The 23,158-nt window shown below is 41.4% G+C and overlaps 1 protein-coding gene and 2 long non-coding RNA genes across 4 annotated transcripts in view; 1 reads left to right on the plus strand and 2 right to left on the minus strand.

Annotated features, from left to right (window-relative positions):
- Positions 1-278: 278 nt before the first annotated feature.
- LOC146714102 (uncharacterized) lies at positions 279-7,300 on the minus strand. The gene is made up of 4 exons (XR_014918773.1): positions 7,101-7,300; positions 3,514-3,588; positions 3,304-3,414; positions 279-557 (listed from the first exon to the last, which is right to left on the minus strand). It is a non-coding gene; the product is annotated as an uncharacterized LOC146714102 (long non-coding RNA).
- Positions 7,301-7,846: 546 nt separating this feature from the next.
- On the plus strand, positions 7,847-9,223 carry LOC146714103 (uncharacterized). The gene is made up of 2 exons (XM_085452718.1): positions 7,847-8,537; positions 8,814-9,223. The coding sequence occupies exons 1-2, from the start codon at positions 7,854-7,856 to the stop codon at positions 8,976-8,978; spliced, it is 849 nt and encodes a 282-aa protein (XP_085308844.1). The 5' UTR covers positions 7,847-7,853; the 3' UTR covers positions 8,979-9,223.
- A 5,632-nt stretch (positions 9,224-14,855) lies between these two features.
- The window catches only part of LOC146714104 (uncharacterized), a 112,195-nt gene continuing 103,892 nt past the window's right edge, over positions 14,856-23,158 (minus strand). Inside the window, exons 6-8 of one of the 2 annotated variants that reach the window (XR_014918776.1) lie at positions 17,390-17,464; positions 17,161-17,269; positions 14,856-15,132 (exon numbers count right to left, since the gene is read on the minus strand). This is a non-coding gene — a long non-coding RNA (uncharacterized LOC146714104). Of the gene's footprint in view, positions 15,155-17,160; positions 17,270-17,389; positions 17,465-23,158 lie in introns of both variants that reach the window. The other variant, XR_014918777.1, reaches the window with a different exon arrangement.

Raw genomic sequence — 23,158 nt, forward strand, 5'->3', positions numbered from 1 at the left:
GCAGGTGCCGAAACATTACTCTGTCCACATTACTGATAAATAATATTAAAAATAGTAATAATGATGACACATTTTGGGCTTTTTGGTTCAATAGTATGTATGTGATGATCCACACTCATTTGGACTCAATTTGGTAAATAATAAATTCAAATTAAGACTCTTTAATATTTTTCTATGAGCTAAAGATGACATCACCCACAGTTTCCTTTGTCCTGTGCTGTTTATTTCTGTGAAGATCATGCATGAAAAAAAATGTCTCAGCACAGGCAGGACTTCCAGCTTCCATTATAAGGAGAACAATCATATTTTCAGCACAGCTGCCTGATTCACAGTCATGACAAAGAGAAAAGCAGAAACAAAGAAGACGTAGCAGCCAGTGCAGAGGGAGAAGACAGCAATGACATCTATCAGCAGGAGCAGCTGCAAGAAGCTGAAGTCCTCCATGAACTCCTACCAGGAGTTGGGAGAGAAACTGTCGGGAGGATCACAGATAAGGTCTGATGCTCTGCAGTTAACAGCCTGATGTTCAGCACTATTAGAGAGACCTTGGCCTGATTCTGCAGCATCAACACAAACACACCATCAGAGGCACAAAGAACCACCTTCAGGAACAAGAACAACAGTCAGTCCTCTTTTGGTTTCTTTTACAATCCCTGGCTTTCTATGCATAGATAACTTTTCTACCCCCCTAATTGCAGACTGCCAGGAATGATAAAGGGTAGAGGAATTTAACAGGCGGCTTGACGCCTTTGATGCTCCACTTTCTGAAGCACAGGAAACTTTTTCCGGCCTTGTAGATTATGATTAAGAAGAGTCCTGCAAGAGCTTCCCGGTGCAGGACACTGGGTCATGATGCACTGACACGCTGTGTGAGAGGCGGCATAAATGCAGCACTGATGTTTATCTTCCCCGCTTCATTAAGTTATATTCTTTTACACACAGTTTACTCATAATGGCAGGTGTCACAGCATAGATAAGCCGGGTGTATTATCTGTTTACAGTGTTTGTTTTACAAGTGTACTGCAAGAAAGGAGGATGTGAACAGTTGGATGAGGAAGCCTCCTCTAACAGGCTTGATAGAGCTTCTTGAAATATTCATCATTCACTGGCAATTGTTGTAACATTGGCAGCTTCATCTGAGGCGTTGCATTCACAAACAGCTTCTTCCCCTGTGCTCTCTGAACTTATTCCAGTGGTGGCATCTGTTATAATACTACACTTGAATTCAGTGAGCTAAGCCATTTTTCACAAGGTTTGTAACTGCATGACTGGATGCCTGATTTTATAGACCTGTGGAAATGCATTCAAAGATTATGAGGGTCCTGATCTCTGCTTCATCGACTTCAGTCTGAGACTCCAAGAGGAGAGACTCGTTTAACCCACATCCTGGGATGATTTAACGTAACCAGCCTATTTCATTCCACACTTCAATATAGGGCTGCTCAATTAATCGAATTTTAATCTCGATTACGATCTGGGCTTTCAACGATCATTAAAGACGACTGAGCCAATTATTAGCCCCTCCCTCGTGCTTTACTCTTGCGCTGCTCCGTGTGGCAAATCAAGCGCACCTCTCTGCATTTCGAACACCTGTCACAACAATTAAGAGCAGCGGTCCCCAACCTTTTTTGCACCATGGACCGACAATATTTTCATGACCTGCCTTTAACCCTTTTAACACCTACCATAGAACCAAGTCCGCCAGAGCTTACTTTATATTTTTACATGCTGTAGAGACATTTTTGGGAGCATTTCAAGTTGCTATACATCAATACAATCATTATTATTTTAATAATATATATATATATATATATATATATATATATATATATATATATATATGCATTAAGTGCACAGTAATTACATAAATTGCAAAAAAGTGCAATAAACTACAAAAAAATTGAAAATCGTTTGTTTTTTTAACATATATTTCTAGTTAGAGAAATTTAAGAGGTTTATCCCTCAAAACTGTAAATACAAAAAAGTTGCACAAAATAGTTTCCCACCACAGGAAATTTATTTTGAGTGTCTTCATAGTTTTATTTTTGAAATACACCAGTTTTTATATACTGCAGGAAAAACGAAAATTAATATTATACTGCAAATTTGCAAAAAAGCAGCATTAAAGTTTTGAGGGATAAATTTCTTAAATTTCTCTAAGTAGAAAAATGATTTTCAATTTTTTTGTAGTTTATTGCACTTTTTTGCAATTTATGTAATTACTATGGACTTACCGTAATTGTCGGGCTATAAGCCGCTACTTTTTCCACAAGCTTTGAACCCTGCGGCTTTTAGTCAGGTGCAGCTTTTCTATGGATTGTCCCTGATTTTTGTCATATCGTAAGACGATTTGTTTTGTTTGTTCCGCTGTTGTACGGCACTACGTTGCCTGGTGGAAGGGCATGTGATCAGACACACAGTATCGGTGTTCAAGAGTGGTATGTTGGTCACATGTCCATCCGCCAGGCAACATAGTGCCGTACAAGTAGCACGAAAAACAAACTTCAAAGTAGCGCTACGCGTTCAGCGGGAGTCGTGGATGGTGTGCGGCAATAAACTTGGGAAAAGCAAGTTATGCTCAACTCCACCAGTGGAATCTGACAGCGTGGAAAAGTGTGAAAACATCCATCCATCCACCTGAGCCTAAAAGGTAGTCTGAATCTATTTTTCTGGTGTGCTGTAGGTTATTGTTATGTACTACATTTGTTACTCATTTATGAAGCACAGCACATGTTTCCTACTTGTAATTACCGCTACTTGTACATATACCTAAAAAGTTGTGCAAATATGTACCCATAACTTATTTTTCAAAATATTAATAAAAGGGGTGTGTCTCCAAACAGCCATCTCTTTCCTGACAATTCGATTTGTGCATATTCTCTTACATATGATAAGTCAACATTGAAACACCTGCGGCTTTTAGTCAGGTGCGGCTAATGTATGTACAAAACAGGATTTTCCCCTGATTTTAGCTTGTGCGGCTAATATTCAGGTGCGCTCTGTAGTCCGGGAAATACGGTAATGCATACATATTATTAAAATTTGGGCTATAACAGTTGTATTGATGTATAGCAACTTGAAATGCTCCCAAAAATGGCACTACAGCATGTAAAAATATAAAGTAAGCTCTGGCGGACTTGGTTCTGTGGTAGGTCTTAAAGGGTTAAAGAGGGAAAAGTTCTTCAGTTGGTCTCATCCACCTGATACATTGTAGGAAAAAGACCAATACATGATACCAGATGTAACAGCCTGCTAACTTTTAACAATCCCAACAAAATATAAACATTAACAGTGATGACTGACCTCAGAAAGTCAAATCGGGGACCTCAGTCGTCCAGATGGTTGCCATGATGACCAAGTCATGGAGTCAGAAACCACTGAAGCAGAAGGAGGTCAGGATTCAGAGTGAAGCTCCTGCAGCAAAGACACATGTGAATGTGAAGTGTTTGATGCTTTTCAGGGTGAAGTACAAACAGGACCTGATGCTGTGAAAACTACACCAATGAAACACACCTGGTCATCCACACAATCCTCAGCCTCCATCACATATACAGCTGGTGATGAAGATGAGCAGCATCATTACGTCACCTGCAGAAAGGGAGAGCGGGAGCACAGACATGTGAACAAGCTTAGAGCCGACCTCAGCTTAAAACAACACATAAACACATAAAACGAGCCGTGAGAACAACAGACCAGCTTTGACTGCATGTCTTTGATTGAAGCGGTAAGTGCATATAAGCTCTACAGATATCAGTGTTAGCATGCTTGTTTTCATCTGCCTGAAGGGGGGAAAATTGTGTTATAGTCACTGAAATCTGTCGTAAGAAGTACAATATCTGTACAATGTTGTTGTCCAATATCTACAGATATTGTAGTCCCCATATAAGTTATTTTACAGCATTGTTGTACAGATAGCAGAAATGGAATGGAAATGTATCTGTACATACCCATATGGAAAAGATATATATATAAATCTTATAAAGTTTGTATCTGTCTTGTGTGAAACTTGTATGAAAAGCATATAAGAGTGAAAACAGATATAAGATCCCTTGAAAAATTATATAATGAAACTTGTATGTTTTGGATACTTACTAAAACAATGTATGAAAGTAATGCGAAAGTGGCCACTTCCATGAGTAATCATGAACCATGAAGGTTTGGATTTTTTCCCACTATAATAAATTACTCACGTTATCTTTGTCTGATATTTAAATTAGAAAGAGCTCAGTCAGAGCAGAGAGTAACAAACACTTTTATTCTCAAGTGTCTAAAATGTTTTATGTGGCTTTGATTTGAAATGAAATTTAAATAAAAGCAGCTCAGAGCCGGTTCTGTTGACATATACTAAACGTTACCTCAAGAGCAGGAAATATTATTCAGGGCTGAACTTTAACCAGCTGCTCTCTTTTTTGGTAGACTTCACTAAATTTACATACGGTACATTAAGATCCATATAATGCAGCAAAGTAAAAATTTACACTCTTACTATAAACATTACAGTAAGTACAAAGGGCTTTCTTGAAATTTGATTTTTAATTTTAGTATTTTTGAGCCCTCATAACTTCATTAGTAGGGATGGGTACCGGTATCCGGTGCCATGATGGCACCGATTCTGACATAAACGGTAGTAACCAGACCGAAAAGCAGCGCACATTTCGGTGCTTTTTTTCCCCCTGAGCTGTGATACACTTTAGATTCTAGCCAATCATTTTACCTTTGCAAGCATAGTAGGCGGGTCCAGGTACGTACGTTCTTAGAGCAGAGCTACAGATTAAAAACGCCCAGGGCGAAGTGGTCAAAAGTCTGGCTGTACTTCACAGCAAAATATGCAAACTCAGCAGCCTGCAACAAGTGCTTTAAGCTGATACTGTGATACTGTCAAAGGAGGTAACACCTCAAATCTGATGAAACACCTGGCGACGCATAGCGTTTTTTTTAAAGCCAAGAAATGCGCCGTATTTGATAGCTTGCTGCGAGACCTCACACCGAGCACATCTACTGCGGGTGGGTTGCCTGTTATGCAACATCCCCCAAAAACACGAAGAGGAGAGTCCTGGCCCCTAGCCCTGCCAGTGTAGCAGAAATGATGACGGATGATGACAGCAGCAGCAGCCGCCGTTCTTCTCTGCGTGAGTAGCTTAATGTTGTTCGTGTGTAATTTACGTTGAGTAGGCTAACCACTTATTACATTAATGCATGTAAGGTTAACTAGCAAACATCATCATAGCTACATGCAGCTGTCTTCTTGTTTGATGGCAGATACTCCCTTCACCCTGGCCAAAAAGGCTAAAATGACCAAAGAAAAAGTGGAAAACAGTTAAACGAGAGGTTTTTTCCATTGTTTAAGCACTGCTTCCAGCCAAGAGTGATACCATATATGCCCTATAGCTGCAGAAAAGGCTAACATTGTTATCTTTTTACAAAAAAAACAGCTGAACATGAGAGGTTTTTGGACCAATTTTGTGTTCTCCATTCTTTAAGCACCGGTTTGAGCACCGTTTAAGCACCGGCACCGTTTCAAAAGTACCGGTTTGGCACCGGTATCGGATAAAACCTAAACGATACCCATCCCTATTCATTACTGTGGGACCGACCAACACATGAAACTAATTAGAGTTTCATGTAATAGATAATAGATAAATTTTATTTTTATAATACCATTAAAAAAAACTTTCAAAGTTGATTAAAAAAAAAAACAAGTTTGGATGAACATTAAAGGCTCAGATCATTATGCAGGCAGCTGGCTGGTCAAACCCACCCAGCAAACATGGGATTTGTCCATGCATAACTGGTTTATCTGCTATTTGCCAGACTGCTGCTGATTAGCCTGCTCCACTCTCTGTGTGAGGATGTCACATGACAGAAAAAAAACAAAAAAAACAAACAACAAAAAAAAAAAAAAACGTGCCACACACTCCTGGACAGCTCCTTCAACCTGCTCAACAGTGTTTGCGTGACCCAGCATTTGAACTCCTTGACCTCATTAGCTGTCCCCGTGCCTCCTCTCGCTCTCTGATCTCCACTTCCACTTTCTTGAAAAGAAAACAGGGGACAACTTGACTCGGGGAAAAAAGACATTATTTTGTCAGATGAAAATGTAGAGTGGCTATTATTTCTATCATGGACCAAAAATCTGTTCTATGCTAATTATGTTGCAAACCGATCCCCACCACAGACTCAAACACAGCAAAACTCGTTCCCACCTACACAAGAATCACTTCAAAGAGTATGGAGAGAGTTTATGGATGAAAAGCAAAAAAAAAAAAAGAGCTGTCAAGTTTCATGTAACTCCAGGTACACGAGGGCCAGCTGAAAACACGTCATGCACGTCGAGTTTGGATGAGTTTTATTTTAGTCATATCGCACAGCCCTAAGCTGGAGCTCAGCGGACTTATTCAGTGGAGGAGTGACACTAAATCAAAGTAAATGTGAAAGAGGATGACTTCAAACACTGAAAGCCACACCTCTGTGTGACTTATTAAATGTCACACAGTAACAGCCTTATCCTGTATAAATCCAAATAAATTCATACTACACTGGGAATGTTTCTTGGAGTCATTCCTAAAAAACTGCATATCCAAAGATCATCAGTTCAAACAACTGTACAACAAAGGCTCAACCTCATTATATACTTTATAAAGATCCTTATAAAGACGCCACACCCTAAAGGAAAAAAGGACACGGGAGGTGGCGTTTAGTTTCATGGTTTGTATCGCTAAAACTCTAGTTACACTTGCCTTTTGTGGTGTCGGGGTCAGACAAAAAGATGTAACTGGAAGTAAATTAAACACATTTCTACTGTCAGAAAGCGTGTGGCAGAAAAGAAGCCAGCAGACGGTTTAGAAATGCCGACGAGGCCCGTGTATGCTAAGCTTGTTAGCCTTGCTAATATGCGGGACAATAGTCCTTCTAGTCTGGTCAAAGTAGCACAGTTAGCACGTGTCTCATTGGCTCAAAATTATCTTGACGGTTATAATAACCAAGTGGATGAGCCAAAAAACTCAACATTTCCTGGATATATCTCACAAACCCTGAAGGTTTCAGTCAGCGCGAGCAAAGCTAACGACCGACGAAAATGGCTGATAGCTCAGAAAGCTCACCTAGAGTCTGAAGACCTCTCAAATCCCAAACTGTAGGTGAGAAACTGACCAGGATCTTTTCCATGTCTTTAAATGGTTTTCCTGAAAAGACTGAGGTTAGAATCCGTTTATTTGACTTGCTTCTTCCGCTGCCCGACACCAGCCGACAAGAATAAATACATGGCTTCAGCAGTGGCGTCTACTTCCGGTACTTTTATCTTAAAAGTACTCTGTAACAATGAAAAACTATAAATGTGCAGTAAAATGCAGTTGATACACATGTGTATCTAATATTACTCTACTTAGTGTTAATATAATATAATATAATATAATATAATATAATATAATATAATATAACTGTCTAAATTCTTTCATCTTGAATAAAATATTCAGCGTTGCCCTTTATCAGGTATAACAATTAAGTTTAACATCCAGGCATCCATGAAAACAGAATTATTAACTTCAACGGAGTTAGAAGTTAACAGGAAGTTTGCTCGCTAGTTTACACCTAAATATGATATGCCATGTTCTGACTGAGGGAATTCTGAAAAAATTAAAACCTACAGGTCTGCTATCACTTCCATCATAAATGATGGGCCAGAGATTCAGCGCAAGATTCATCACGTCGTCATTACAGAATGACACCGGGTCATTTGCATACTAACAGGTGATTGGATGTTGGACGTCCCTCTAGAGTCCCGCCTGCCCCGGGCGGCATCTGAACATTTGCGCGTCAAGCCAATCTTTCTATCTTTCGTCCAGCACTCTGTAAGAATGAGGCTTCTTCAGCTGTTCGTATTTGTGTCCTTCATCTTTGCCTTTTGCAGTCAGGGACGGATACCACATGTGAGAGTTATTTTAGGAGACCCGTTTACGCTTCCAGAAAACTGTCAGACCAATGAAGAGGGTGATCTGTACCGGCCTTATCTTTACGGGACCCCCGAGGTGAAGGTGGCTGCTCACACGCAAGGCGTGTGGACACCGACCGAGGTTTACAAAGAGCGCATCGGTAAAAACTCGTCGGTCGTGTTTAATCACGCAGTTTATACCGATACCGGGGTTTATGAGCTTCGATGCGGCGCTCGGAGGGTGGATGTTCAGATCAAAGTTGTCATGTCCTCTGAAAGATGCGTTAGCGAGGGAGAAGCGGTGAGCCTGCCCTGCTACTTTTCAACTACAGGGAAAGCGCGTTGGTCTGTGCGGTGGGAGAAAAACGGAGAAGACGTGTTTAAGCGGAATTCCTGGGAAGACACCGGGGCTGCTGAGGGCAGACTGTCGCTGTCAGAGGACTGGGTCACACACGGAAACTTTTCTTTAACCTTGAAGCAAGCTCAGAAAGACGATCAGGGCGATTACTTCTGCTACATCCAAGATGAAGTCGTGATTGCTGTGAGGCTGACGGTCACCAGCCAGAGGAGTCCGGATCAGAGCAACAGCACCCGTCCTCCGTTTTTGCCTGTGAGTATTCAGGGATGTCACATGTGTCACAGGAAGGCAGCGTACAGACGGTAGCTGAGGTTGCACTTGAGCGGTTGCACTTACTGAAGTGCGTTACCTCAGACTATGACACACTGGTTTGCCACTTTCATCTGTTTTTACGCAACATATCCTGGTAATTAATAGAATGTAATAGAAAGTATAGATATTTGTGTGAAAATGTAATAAAAGTAAGAAGTTATCAGAATGAAATTCTCGTCTAAATCTGAGTGCATTTCTGTTGTTTTATCTCTGCAGCCGACACCGAGAGCCTGTGAAGAAAGTAGATTTCTGCCTGCGGTGATCATTATCATTACAGCCGTGGTGTGTTTGCCTGTCGGCCTTTTGATTGGCCGGTTAATGACATCATGCTGCCCCAGAGGTGCCTCATATGGGCACTGCGGTCTACCAAATGAAGCCTAGATGAACCATCAGAACCTCTCCTCTTCCTCCTCTTCAGCACATCTGCCAGAAGCTGCCTCTCCTGCACAATGCCAGCTTTTATGAATGCGCTTTAGTGTTTAGTGTGCACTTTAATAATGCCAACGGTAGTCACAAATGATAACAATGACCATTCACATATGATTTTAGATTTGATTTGTTTTATTCTTAAAATCTATGCCTATATTTGTATATATATTTTCTAAATAAATAAAAATCTCATTGAGATTCAAATCTCAGTTTCAACAGAGACCATCTGTACTATCATGGGCTTCAGTTTATGTTAAAGGCTCATCTTTCCAAACAGAAGCTTAAAAAAACCGAGAGAGAGAGAGATAGACCTTTATTTGTCACATGCATATGCAGTGAAATTGGACCCCTTCCAACCATACATTCATTTCAGAGACATCACATTAGAGGGGACAGGTCGGAGAGAGGTAGGAACTGGAAACAATGAAATATGCAATCCATGAGGGAAGACGAGGAGAAAAAAAAAAGCTCCAGCCAGACTGAGCTTATAGAGGAGAACAGTTTGAGAACAAAAAAAGGAGCAAAGGCAATTCACTTCTTTATATTTTACTACAAAAATCTTTGGTCTAAGGATGTCCGCCAAAAAACACTGGCAACTGTTTGCTCATAAATGTGTTGCTCATATTTTCACTGTTCAATGTGGGGAACACTTTTTGCCACGCCCATGCTTGTTCTGACTCAGTGTGTCAGAAAAAGCGGCAATTTCACCTCACCATTAAACAAATGTTAGTTTCAGTGAGATTCTGCTGATTCAAAACACTACAGGTCACGTTGGACAGAAAAGTAAAAACAAAAACAACACACACACACACAATTACAAGCATTTTGAGACAGGACTTGAAAGTGGAGTTGTGGTTATGGCTGTCTGGTGGGAAGGAGTGGTGGAGGCGAGGAGCGGGGCATAAATACATGTATCTGAAGTACACTGAGGCTAGAGGGTAACAAAGCCGGCTGTGTCATGTGCAACAACGCATTCACACAACTTTGATAATAACAACAACAACAACAATAATAATAATAATAGTTAAGTCATAGGGGTTTGCTGTTCTGGATGTGGCTACAGCACGGTCTAACTTGATTTGCTCTAAATATATATATATATATATATATATATATATATATATGTGTGTGTGTGTGTGTGTGTGTGTGTGTGTGTGACTTATGCAAGCCAGATCCTTTTATTTAGCAAAATTGTAATTAATAGCTACTGAAATGTTATTGTTGAGGGGCACAGGCGGGACGCCACACGCACACACATAAAGAAAGAGGGAAAAAACTTCAATAAACGGTACTTGCCTGCTACACCGGCCTCTCCTCTCCACGCCTGCCCTTAAGTGGGGGAAACGTGTGTAACCGGTTTCTGCTTCATCCCGCTGGAACAGTTCGGCCCAGGGGCGATTTTAGCCCAGTAATTAAGGTTAGAATTTTTTTTCTATTCCAATCCATTCTTCGTTTGCAGCATTTAAATAACCTTGATCAGATTTGATGGTTTTGTTACAGACTTTTCAAAAAAAAGTGTTTTGTTTTTCTTTAACAAATGTGGGGGTTAAATTGTGTTAAAATGTACAAAACAGTGATGTCATGTTTTGAGACGAGGACCCAGGCACAGAGAGACTTGATGAATTTAATAATCTTATGATTTAATAAAGAAATTTGCAGACTTACACAGAGATGGTAAAATGATGATGACTGATAACGGATACGAAGATAACAGACGATGAGGACAGGGAGGAACAGGGGTTTAAATGCACCAAGGAGACAGAGAGAACTCGGGACAACATTTAAGGATGCAGGGACTGACAGAGACAGCTTTATCTTTCCTGGCTGGGCAGCTCTCTGGCTGCTCAGCACCCCCAAAGCTCTGATTCTAGAATCGCCCCTGGTTCGGCCCAAACAGACTCCTCGACTCTGCGTTGTGTTGTGTTTTTAAGAAGACAAGGAGTCTCTGATCGTTCGTTGCCACTTTATTTCCTGAATGGAAACAACGGTGTTTTATCAGTGCACAGGCTCGCCACACACCACTCCACAGCACACTACGGCAGAACATCTCATTAGCATACAGTTTTACACAATAATAAACAAATGAAAAGTACATAAAACTGGTGTTGGACATGTGTCCACTAAGCACTTATTACACTCGGTGCTCGTCAGCTAATCAAACATGTTTTATGTGTCTGTACTACTTAGCTAAATCGTGTGCGGAAAAATACAGCTCACCTCTGGCAGACACGTGCAGCCAGCCTCACCGAGAGGGGGCCGGGCGGGCGGGGGGGGGGGGGGGCGTGGTTTCCCCATTACACTGACATTTGTGGCAAGTGGAATAATGCCAGATAAACACTGTTAATGTGCTAACGGTGGTGCCGGTGGGGGCGGACTCTTGAAGCACTTAACTTTCCGACCGGTGTTCAGTGTGACACAGAGATGTTAGCCTTGCTGCTCTTCGTCGCTGCTTTTACCCGTTTGTCTGCAGATGTCCAGCCTGTTTTAGGAAGCTCCTTCACGTTTCCACAAAACTGTAAGAACGACGAAGAAGGAAAACTGCTCCGGGCTGAGCCCCATGGGGAGGTGGACGTGGCCGTCCACCAGCGCGGTGTGTGGACACCCGCCCGGGGCTACCGAGGCCGGATCTTTCGAAACTCGTCCATTTTGTTCAGGCGCATATTTTACAATGACAGTGGCTTTTATTTATTAAGATGCGACAGCCGGGAGATGCGCATCCAGGTTACAGTTCTGGTTCCCTTCAATGTCACCGTGAAAGAGGGAGAAAAAGCGTCGCTGCCGTGTTACTTTTCAACTGCCGACAACAAGTGTGTCTCTGCACGGTGGGAGATGAATCAGCAAGTTGTGTTTGAGTGGAACTCCTGCAAAGACGAAGATAACGGGACTGCTGATGGAAGACTCTCTGGAGACTTTTCCTTAAATCTGCCACAGGCGAGGGAGGAAGATCGTGGGTATTATTTCTGCTATAAACAAAATGAAGACGGAGAGAAAGAGAGGGATCCATCTGTCGTGAGGCTGAAAGTCAAGAAGAGATGATAACACCCAGAAGCGGTAAGTAGCCTATCCGGGTTTTTTTTTTCCCATAGCCGGGTTCGACATTAGATCAGTATGACGGAGTATTAGGGCCACATAAAAAAGCGTCTCTTTCGATCGCGAATGAACGCAAAATTTTTGGGGGAAAAAGATGAAATAGCGATTACGCTCGCACTTTCAAGCCAAACCACTTACACGGCTCCTCTACAAACACTTGATCAGCCATCTTCTCGTGTCTTGTGACACAGCACACGCAGTGTCGGAATCCTTGCATCAGATGCAAAATTTTGAAGGAGAGATCAAGGAGCTGAACGACAAATCACTCCCCAATTTCGACTTTATTCTCCGAATCATCAATTAGGTATAGTTTTCAATATGGCCCTGATACCCCCTGGCGTCCCGCATATGTCTGAGCAAAGATCATTTTATTATTTACACGTGGTTCTAATACGCACAAACGCGAAGTTTTAACCCTTTAAACCCTGACCTAATTTAGCCTTTTAACCAGGGGTAGGCAACTCCAGGCCTCAAGGGCCGGTGTCCTGTAGGTTTTAGTTGTGTCCTTGATCCATCACAGCTGATTTAAATGGCTAAATGACCTCCTCAACATGTCTTGAAGTTCTCCAGAGGCCTGGTAATGAACCAATCATTTGATTCAGGTGTGTTGACCCAGGGTGAGATCTAGAATCTGCAGGACACCGGCCCTCGAGTTACCTACCCTTGCTAAAAATGCTAAACGTATCCGGTGACGTGTTTAATTAAAGTGTTAAGCACGATCGTGATTCGTCACAAAAATCGGAAAATCGAGCTTGATACTAAAAAAAAAAAAATGTTTCGTCCTGGGAAATTAAACGAAATATTTTTAAATACTCTCAGGAATAATAGGCTCTGGTGTGTAAAGGCCTTTAGACTGCAGAGGCAAAGAAAAAGATGAACAGGAGAGCAGCGTGAAATTCCGGGTGTGCTTTGGTGTCATATACGGACAGAAAACCGAAAGGAGCGCGTATAAAGGCGTGGACCCGCTCATGGTATTCAGATGATTATCTCGATTTATTTTGAAGGTGGTCAGAGTGTCCGGCAGCCTCGCCTCTGTCAGTGCGCCCCAGGGCGGCTGTGGCTACAATGTAGCTTGCCATCACCAGTGTGTGAATGTGTGAGAATGGGTGGATGACTGAGTGTGTAAAGCGCTTTGGGGTCCTTAGGGACTAGTAAAGCGCTATACAAATGCAGGCAATTTACCATTTACCATTCACTTTTCTCTGCAGCCGACAAAGAAAACGGGACAAACGACAAGAAACCTGAGTAGCTGTCAGCAGAGGAGGAACTTTGGTGCCAGCCTGGAGAAGTTCACTTTCCAGTCAGTCCTGTGGAGGACATTTGGATTCTCGGCCTTATGGGCTGGATCAGGGGCGATTAGGATCAGAGCTTTGGGGGTGCTGAGCACCAGGAGAGCTGCTCAGCCAGACAAGACAAACTTTACTTGTCACAATGAGACTTCTTCCCCATCTCTGTCAGTCCCTGCATCCTTAAATGTCTCCAGTTGTCCTAAGTTCTCTAGAACTGTCACTTTGATGCATTTAAACCCCTGTTCCTCTCTGTTATCAGTCATCATCATTTTACCATCTCTGTGCAAGTCTGCAAACTTCTTTATTAATTCATCAAGTCTCTCTGTGCCTGGGTCCTCGTCTCAAAACATGACATCACTGCTTTGTACATTTTAACACAACTTAACCCCCACATTTGTTAAAGAAAAGCAAAACACTTGTTTTGAAAAGTCTGTAACAAAACCATCAAATCTGATCAAGGTTATTTAAATGCTGCAAACGAAGAATGGATTGGAATAAAAAAAAAATACATATTCTAACCTTAATTACTGGGGGAGAATAATGAATGATGCTCTAGTGAGTAAGAAGTAAACTGAGTGCAATTGATGGACAGAGATTCACTTTTAATGTGTGTGTATAATATAATACAGATACATAAAAAATGATCCCAAAACAGAATTATTACAAATAAATTATTACAAAATATTAATAAAAAAAACTATAAAAATTGAGGCAACTTTGCCTGTGTATCTTTACTGCAGACACTCCCTCAGTGCTTGTGGCATCTGTGGCATTTTGCTGTGAGACAAAACTGCACATTCCAGGGTGGCCTTTTGTTGTGGGCAGTCTGAGGTACACCTGTGCACTACTCATGATGTCAGATCAGCATCCTGATGTGGCACACCTGTGAGGTGGGATGGATTATCTCAATATGGCAGATGTGCCCACTACCACACATTTGGACTGATTTGTGACCACTGTTTGGGAGGGATGGTTATATTGTGTATCTGGAATGAATTTTAGGTCTCTACGTCCATCCCATGGGGAATGGGAGCAGTAACAAAGGTGTTGCGTTTATATTTTTGTTGAGTGTATATAGCGCAGTCACGAATGACTACACGCATCACGGTGGAATAATTAATGCCTACAGGTTTAGTATGTCTACTCTCGTTGTTCATATTTGTTATAAGACTGTCGAATAGTAGTTAAAACAATAAAGACCTATTGTGCCAGTATCACCATGACACTTTCTGACTGAGAACATGGCATTTTAGCGCTACCAAAAAGTGATTGTGGCCTATAACTTGTCACTGAAACAATGTTTATGCTTCAAACTTGGTGGATGTCATTCAGAAGGGTCCTATGTGACACATTATATCTCAAACAGTCCATTAGAACTGCTGAATAACTTTTAAAGGAACATTTTGCAGTGAAGATCATGCATGAAAAAATGTCTCAGCACAGGCAGGACTTCCAGCTTCCAGCTTTTATTATAAGGAGAACAATCATATTTTCAGCACAGCTGCCAGAGTCACAGTCATGATAAAGAGAAAAGCAGAAACAAAGAAGATGTAGCAGCCAGTGCAGAGGGAGAAGACAGCAATGACATCTATCAGCAGGAGCAGCTGCAAGAAGCTGAAGTCCTCCATGAACTCCTACCAGGAGTTGGGAGAGAAACTGTCGGGAGGATCACAGATAAGGTCTGATGCTCTGCAGTTAACAGCCTGATGTTTAGCATCAGCGTGATTCTGCAGCGAGACCACAAACACACTGTCAGAGACACAAAGAACCACCTTGAGGAACAAGAACAACACTCAGTCCTGTTTTTGATTCTTTCACAATCCCTGTCTTTCTATACATGGATGGCAGGGCTCGCAAAATTTCAAAATCCCTGGTAGCCCTTTGGGCAGGCACTCTTCAGTTTTGGTAGCCCAAAATAAATTTAAGTAGCCGGAAAAAAAAGGGGACAATTTTTTGATTGATGTTTTGTTTCCTTTACAATTTTATACATTAAAGTATAATATTGTAAAGGAAACAAAACTCCAATCAAAAAATAGTTAAAACACAAATTACATCAACTCTATAAAAATTACAATCATCAACTCAAATACTTGGTTCTAATTGAACAGAAATTTCTATGAACTCCTAAGAACTGTGTAGAACATGACTCAGTCTGTGTCAGATCCTGAATTTGAAATTTGCACTGAAGTCACGGGTAAGAGGCTAGTGGAACCAAGATCTAGGCCATTTGCTTTTTGAAGTTTGCAAAGATTACTAAATTTTGCCAGTGGTAGTTCACTCTTTCCTGTTCTAAACAGATTTTTCAGGTTTATTTTTAGTATGTTTTTTGCAACTGGTGTTTGTTCTGGGAAAGATACTGCAGACTGAGCAATAATGCATTTCTTGCATTTCTCATGGGTTCTGATGGGGTCTTTCTTAAAATTACTGGTCCCAGTAACAAAGGCACTTGTCGACTCAGAAATCGAGCATTGACATATTTTTCCTTCCTATGATAGCCTGACGGGCAGGGCCGAGACGGATTTTGGTAGCCTGACTAAAAAAAAAGAAAGAAAAAAAATCAGTAGCCCCGGGAGGTTGGGCTAGCGATTTTGCGAGCTGTGGATGGCTTTTATACCCCACTGTATGCAGACTGCCAGGAACAATGAAGAGTAGAGGAATTGAACAGGCGCTTTGATGCCTTTGATGCTCCACTTTCTGATGCCTGTGAAATACTTGTTCTGGCCTTGTAGCTGATGTTAAAGCAGGCTCCTGCAAGAGCTTCCTGCTATTGCAGGACACTTGGAATCTGTCATGATGCACTGACACGCTGTGTGAGAGGCGGCATAAATGCAGCACTGATGTTTATCTTCCCCGCTTCATTAAGTTATATTCTTTTACACACAGTTTACTCATAATGGCAGGTATCACAGCGTAGATAAGCCGGGTGTATTATCAGTCTGTATACTGTGTTTGTTTTACAAGTGTACCACAGGAAAGGAGGATGTGAACATTTTGATTAAGATGCCTCCTCTAATGGGCTCAACAGAGCTTCTTGAAATATTCATCATTCGCTGCAATTGTTGTAACATTGGCAGCTTCATCTGAGGCGTTGCATTCACAAACAGCTTCTTCCCCTGTGCTCTCTGAACTTATTCCAGTGGTGGCATCTGTTATAATACTACACTTGAATTCAGTGAGCTGAGCCATTTTTCACAAGGTTTGTAACTGCATGACTGGATGCCTGATTTTATAGACCTGTGGAAATGCATTCAAAGATTATGAGGGTCCTGATCTCTGCTTCATCGACTTCAGTCTGAGACTCCAAGAGGAGAGACTCGTTTAACCCACATCCTGGGATGATTTAACGTAACCAGCCTATTTCATTCCACACTTCAATACTAATATGGAGCTGACTGATTTATGTACAACAGTGAAGATTAAGATTCATATTGTATTTTTCCAGCATTTACTCAACGTTTATTAATCAAAATTTAATTGGGACAGAGTGAATACACAGCACACTGAGTTCATCTACAGCAAAAGTGCTGCACAAATAACTCATCTGTCTCTAAATACTGATCAATGTTACTGTGATTTAACAGCTGTTTGGGCTGGACCAACTTTTCTATTAAAGAGGGGAAAGTTCTTCAGTTGGTTTCATCCACCTGATATATTAGAGGACAAACACCAAAACACGATACCAAATGTAACAGCCTGCTAACTTTCAACAATCTAACAAATCTAACAAAATATAAACATTAACAGTGACGACTGACCTCAGAAAGTCAGGGACCTCAATCATCTAGATGGTTGCCATGGTGACCAAATTATGAAGTCAGAAACCACTGAAGCACAAGGAGGAGGTCAGGATTCAGAGTGAAGCTCCTGCAGCAAAACAAAACAAAACATGTGATTGTGAAGTTTGATGGTTTTCAGAGTCAAACACAAACAGGACCTGATGCTGTGAAAACTACACCAATGAAACACGTCAGCAGCCAAACAAACCTGATCATCCACTCAATCCTCAGCCTCCATCATGTATACAGCTGGAGATGTAGATGAGCACCATCATCACGTCACCTGCAGAAAGGGAGAGCGGGAGCACAGACATGTGAACCAGCTTAAGCTGAGCTCAGTTTAGAACAAAACATAAACACAGAAAACGAGCAGCGAGGACAGCAGATCAGCTTTGACCTGCATAATGATTGAAGTGTAAGTGCATACAAACTAAAGATATCACTAGGGATGGGTACCGGTTCTGACATAAACGGTAGTAACCAGACCGAAAAGCAGCGCACATTTCGGTGCTTTATTTCGGTGCTTTTTTTCCTGAGCTGTGATACACTTCTAGCCAATCATTTTACGTTTCCGAGGATAGTAGGCGGGTCCAGGTACGTACGTTCTTTTAGAGCAGAGCTACAGATTAAAAATGTCCAAGGCGAAGCGGTCAAAGTCTGGCTGTACTTCACAGCAAAATATGCAAACTCAGCAGCAACAAGTGCTTTAAGCTGATACTGTGATACTGTCAAAGGAGGTAACACCTCAAATCCGATGAAACACCTGGCGACGCATAGCGTTCTTTTAAAAGCCCAGAAATGCGCCGTATTTGATAGCTTGCTGCGAGACCTCACACCGAGCACATCTACTGCGGGTGGGTTGCCTGTTATGCAACATCCCCCAAAAACCCGAAGAGGAGAGTCCTGGCCCCTAGCCCTGCCAGTGTAGCAGAAATGATGAGGATGATGATGGCAGCAGCAGCCGTTCTTCTCTGCGTGAGTAGCTTAATGTTGCTCGTGTGTAATTTACGTTGAGTAGGCTAACCACGTTATTACATTAATGCATGTAAGGTGAACTAGCAAACATCATCATAGCTACATGCGGCTGTCTTCTTGTTTGATGGCAGATACTCCCTTCACCCTGGCCAAAAAGGCTAAAATGACCAAAGAAAAAGTGGAAAACAGCTGAACATGAGAGGTTTAGGACAAAGTTTGTGTTTTTTCATTGTTTAAGCGCTGCTTCCAGCCAAGAGTGATACCATAAATCCCCTATAGCTGCAGAAAAGGCTAACATTGTTATCTTTTTACAAAAACCCAGCTGAACATGAGAGGTTTTTGGACAAAGTTTGTGTTTTTTTTCCATTGTTTAAGCATTGCTTCCAGCCAAGAGTGATACCATATATGCCCCATAGCTGCAGAAAAGGCTAACATTGTTATCTTTTTACAAAAACCCAGCTGAACATGAGAGGTTTTTGGACAAAGTTTGTGTTCTCCATTCTTTAAGCACCGGTTCGAGCACCGTTTGAGCACCGGCACCGTTTCAAAAGTACCGATTTGGCACCGGTATCGGATAAAACCTAAACGATACCCATCCCTAGATATCAGTGTTAGAATGCTTTCTTTCCCCTGCCGTAAGGGGGGGAAAAAAAATCAATACAGCACAGTATAACAACACAGATGGAGTAGTGATGTTTCATTGATACAGAGACATTTGACACACACACACACACAAAATGTTCTTTTTAAAAAGAAAAAAAAATCTGTGGCTGTCTGGTGATGGCACTGAATCTTTTTCACATACTTCGACGACCACTTTTGGTCATAGATGTAATATTTCTACAGTCACTCTCACAGAGACTTTCACGGTTTGATAATAATTGTGTCTCATTTATAAATGCAGACAGATCACCAACATGTTGCCATCAGTCTGAAAGTGTCTTTGTCAGTGAGCACAGCTCCAGGGGACTCAACTCAACGAGCTATCAGCTGGTTGTACTTTGGTTATATTTCTCTAAAACAGGAAGTTTGCTGAGCAAAAATGTGAATATCTATGTAGACAACAAGAGAAATGTGATTTTCAATCATTTATCACAGTTCAATTGCAGACTGATAACAGACGGCTCTGTGGTTTCTCACTTGTGTTATTGTCACTGAAGTCTGTCATAAGAAGGAGTCACTCTACAATGAATAACCTTATTGTACTGGAAAAACAAACAAAGCCACTCTCACCCTCCTCAACACATCACTGTACATATACATACATGTACATGTTATAATTTGTTTTTGTACAAGAATAACAACATTAATTGCTTTTACAGTTGAGTTTTTTCTTTAGTGAGGTCAGCAGAGGTGATGGCCAGCATGTGGGATAATGTTGGGAAAACAAGGATGGAGGCAGAGAAAGAAATCAGGAAAACACCATCTGTGTTTAAGGCAAATGTCTGTGCACATTTAGGATTTTTTTTTAACAAGGGACGTGAAACTCAAATGTAATACAAACAGTTCAGCCTGTCAGCAACAAAAATGACTGAAGTGACAGAAAGACTGAGGACTTTGTTGTATTATTATTAAAACACTTTGCAGTTGAAAAAAGGTGATAAATCACAATGTTCTGTATCACAAAACATTACAAAAATCACAATATCATATGGTGGGGTGTCCGGTGATTCTCACCTCTTGTAACTTCATAAATGTGGGGGAGATTTACATGCACATTTCATAAGAAACACATGTAAACTGTGCTCAAAACACCTTCTCCAAGTTTCACCATCTTGGTTCTGATTACCTTTCTTTAAACAACCTGCTATACACGTTTATTTTAACTAATAATGGAGCTTTGATTAAATATGAAATCCTATCAGCTCCTCTGTAAGTTAAACATTGGTTGAGAGCTCCAAACATGCAGGACGTTCCAGGGACTGTCTGGAAGCTTTAAAGATCAACTGTGCTGAAAATGATAACGATACAAACAATTTCAGCCTGATAACAACTTATCAGGCTAAAACACACCTTCAATCTGACATACAGATATGGATTACAAATGTAAAGCTCAATGTTGAGGAAATAATCGGCTTAAGCACAGTGTGATAACCATGAGCAGTTTTCAACCTCGCTTTAGAACTGGTAGACCACAGATTTCATGTACTATAGAAAGTACCTTGCGGTATGCTATTTTGCACACAATGTTATAATGTACCAAAATTAGGCCAACTTGTGACCTAACTAGAGATGGCACGATGCCACTTTTTTATGTCCGACACCGATACCATAAATTTGGATATCTGCCAATACCGATATGAATCTGATATAGTGTTTTTTAATCAATAAAACTGTTTTTTTTTTATATCTTGCTGCATTTTGTATAAGTTCATACTCAAGTTAAAATAAACAACAACACTAAAGCTATTCTGTTATACCTGTATGTAAAAAATACACTGCACCCAAAATATTTCATAGTTCAGCAACACTGATCAATCTAATAAACTTAAACCTGCTCCATCCTGCCTATTCTGGTATTTTAAAGAGTACTTAGAAGAAATATTAAGCAACCTAACTAATAGGGTTGCAAACTCCCAGCAAAAAAACAAAAAAACAAAAATAGGGAACCACCCACCCTCCAACTCATGATGCTCAGTGTTGGGGAGTAACGGAATACATGTACCGCCGTTACGTATTTAAAATACAAAATATGAGTAACTGTATTCCGTTACAGTTACCGTTTAAAAAGGTGGTATTCAGAATACAGTTACTTTGTTGAAATAAATGGATTACACTGCGGTACTTTCCTGTTTCATATTGTCGCGGGTCAGGACTGTTTGGGTTTTGTTTGACAGCTACGTTCTGTTGTTCCAGGTGGCAGCGTTACGGTTGCCATGGTTACAGGGCGACGCTCTCTCGCTCTCTGCGACTGTGTGTTTCCTGGGTGAGAGAGCGCCTTTTCGTTGTTGTTGTGCTAAGCTAACAGGCAGAATGCTACAAGCATAGCTCTAAAGAATGTAGCATCATGGGCAGTGTAGTCCGTGTTGCAGGGAGAATGGACTGCCATACACGTTATGGGTCTGTGAGCGCGAGGAGGGAGAAAAAGGGGAGTGGAAAGGTACGAGTTGTCGTCGAGGAAAAACGGGAGCTGGAAGCATGTAAATATAATAATAACCACTGCAGCCAAGAAGAGTGCCTGACGAGCTCAGTTGTAAGTAAGCTATTAAGACTCGACTGTACACCGTGTTCGTGTTTTCCTCCGAAAACAATAAGTTCCGTTGGAGCAGTCTTTCAACGCCTCTCTCTGTCTCTCGCAAGAAAAGTTGACCCACACAACAAAGTAAAGCTATTTTTCGGCTACGAGCCGACAGGGACCCCGCCGGATTAGTCAGAGGTCCCTTTACTACAGTTCGGAGTCGCAGACCTTCAGTAATAGTAATAAATCACACAGCAATAGTACATTCACGTTGTTGTAAAAAGCATGATAATATATTAAGTAATCCAAAGTATTCAGAATACGTTACTGTCATTGAGTAACGTAACAGAATACATTTTAGGGCATGTATTCTGTATTCTGTAATGGAATACATTTTAAAAGTAACCTTCCCAACACTGATGATGCTTAATCAACATAATCAACTTTAATTTGATGCAGTGTGGGAAAAAAATGCACAGAAATAAATTATTTTTCAAGCATAATTAAATAGATTCAACATCTTTCTTCAACAGAATTGCAGACTGCACAGATGGTACCTTCCCAAAGGAAAAAGTAGTATACAGTGGGGCAAAAAAGTATTTAGTCAGCCACCGATTGTGCAAGTTCCCCCACCTAAAATGATGACAGAGGTCAGTAATTTGCACCAGAGGTACACTTCAACTGTGAGAGACAGAATGTGAAAAAAAAAATCCATGAATCCACATGGTAGGATTTGTAAAGAATTTATTCGTAAATCAGGGTGGAAAATAAGTATTTGGTCAATAACAAAAATACAACTCAATACTTTGTAACATAACCTTTGTTGGCAATAACAGAGGTCAAACGTTTACTATAGGTCTTTACCAGGTTTGCACACACAGTAGCTGGTATTTTGGCCCATTCCTCCATGCAGATCTTCTCGAGAGCAGTGATGTTTTGGGGCTGTCGCTGAGCAACACGGACTTTCAACTCCCGCCACAGATTTTCTATGGGGTTGAGGTCTGGAGACTGGCTAGGCCACTCCAGGACTTTAAAATGCTTCTTACGGAGCCACTCCTTTGTTGCCCGGGCGGTGTGTTTTGGATCATTGTCATGTTGGAAGTCCCAGCCTCGTTTCATCTTCAAAGTTCTCACTGATGGAAGGAGGTTTTGGCTCAAAATCTCACGATACATGGCCCCATTCATTCTGTCCTTAACACTGATCAGTCGTCCTGTCCCCTTGGCAGAAAAACAGCCCCATAGCATGATGTTTCCACCCCCATGCTTCACAGTAGGTATGGTGTTCTTGGGATGCAACTCAGTATTCTTCTTCCTCCAAACACGACGAGTTGAGTTTATACCAAAAAGTTCTACTTTGGTTTCATCTGACCACATGACATTCTCCCAATCCTCTGCTGTATCATCCATGTGCTCTCTGGCAAACTTCAGACGGGCCTGGACATGCACTGGCTTCAGCAGCGGAACACGTCTGGCACTGCGGGATTTGATTCCCTGCCGTTGTAGTGTGTTACTGATGGTGACCTTTGTTACTTTGGTCCCAGCTCTCTGCAGGTCATTCACCAGGTCCCCCCGTGTGGTTCTGGGATCTTTGCTCACCGTTCTCATGATCATTTTGACCCCACGGGATGAGATCTTGCGTGGAGCCCCAGATCGAGGGAGATTATCAGTGGTCTTGTATGTCTTCCATTTTCTGATGATTGCTCCCACAGTTGATTTTTTCACACCAAGCTGCTTGCCTATTGTAGATTCACTCTTCCCAGTCTGGTGCAGGTCTACAATACTTTTCCTGGTGTCCTTCCAAAGCTCTTTGATCTTGGCCATGGT

The sequence above is a fragment of the Copadichromis virginalis genome, linkage group LG3, assembly GCF_057382275.1.
Source record: "Copadichromis virginalis isolate Kocher_CV1m ecotype Utaka linkage group LG3, C_Virginalis_male_GT1.1, whole genome shotgun sequence".
Lineage (NCBI taxonomy): Eukaryota > Metazoa > Chordata > Actinopteri > Cichliformes > Cichlidae > Copadichromis > Copadichromis virginalis.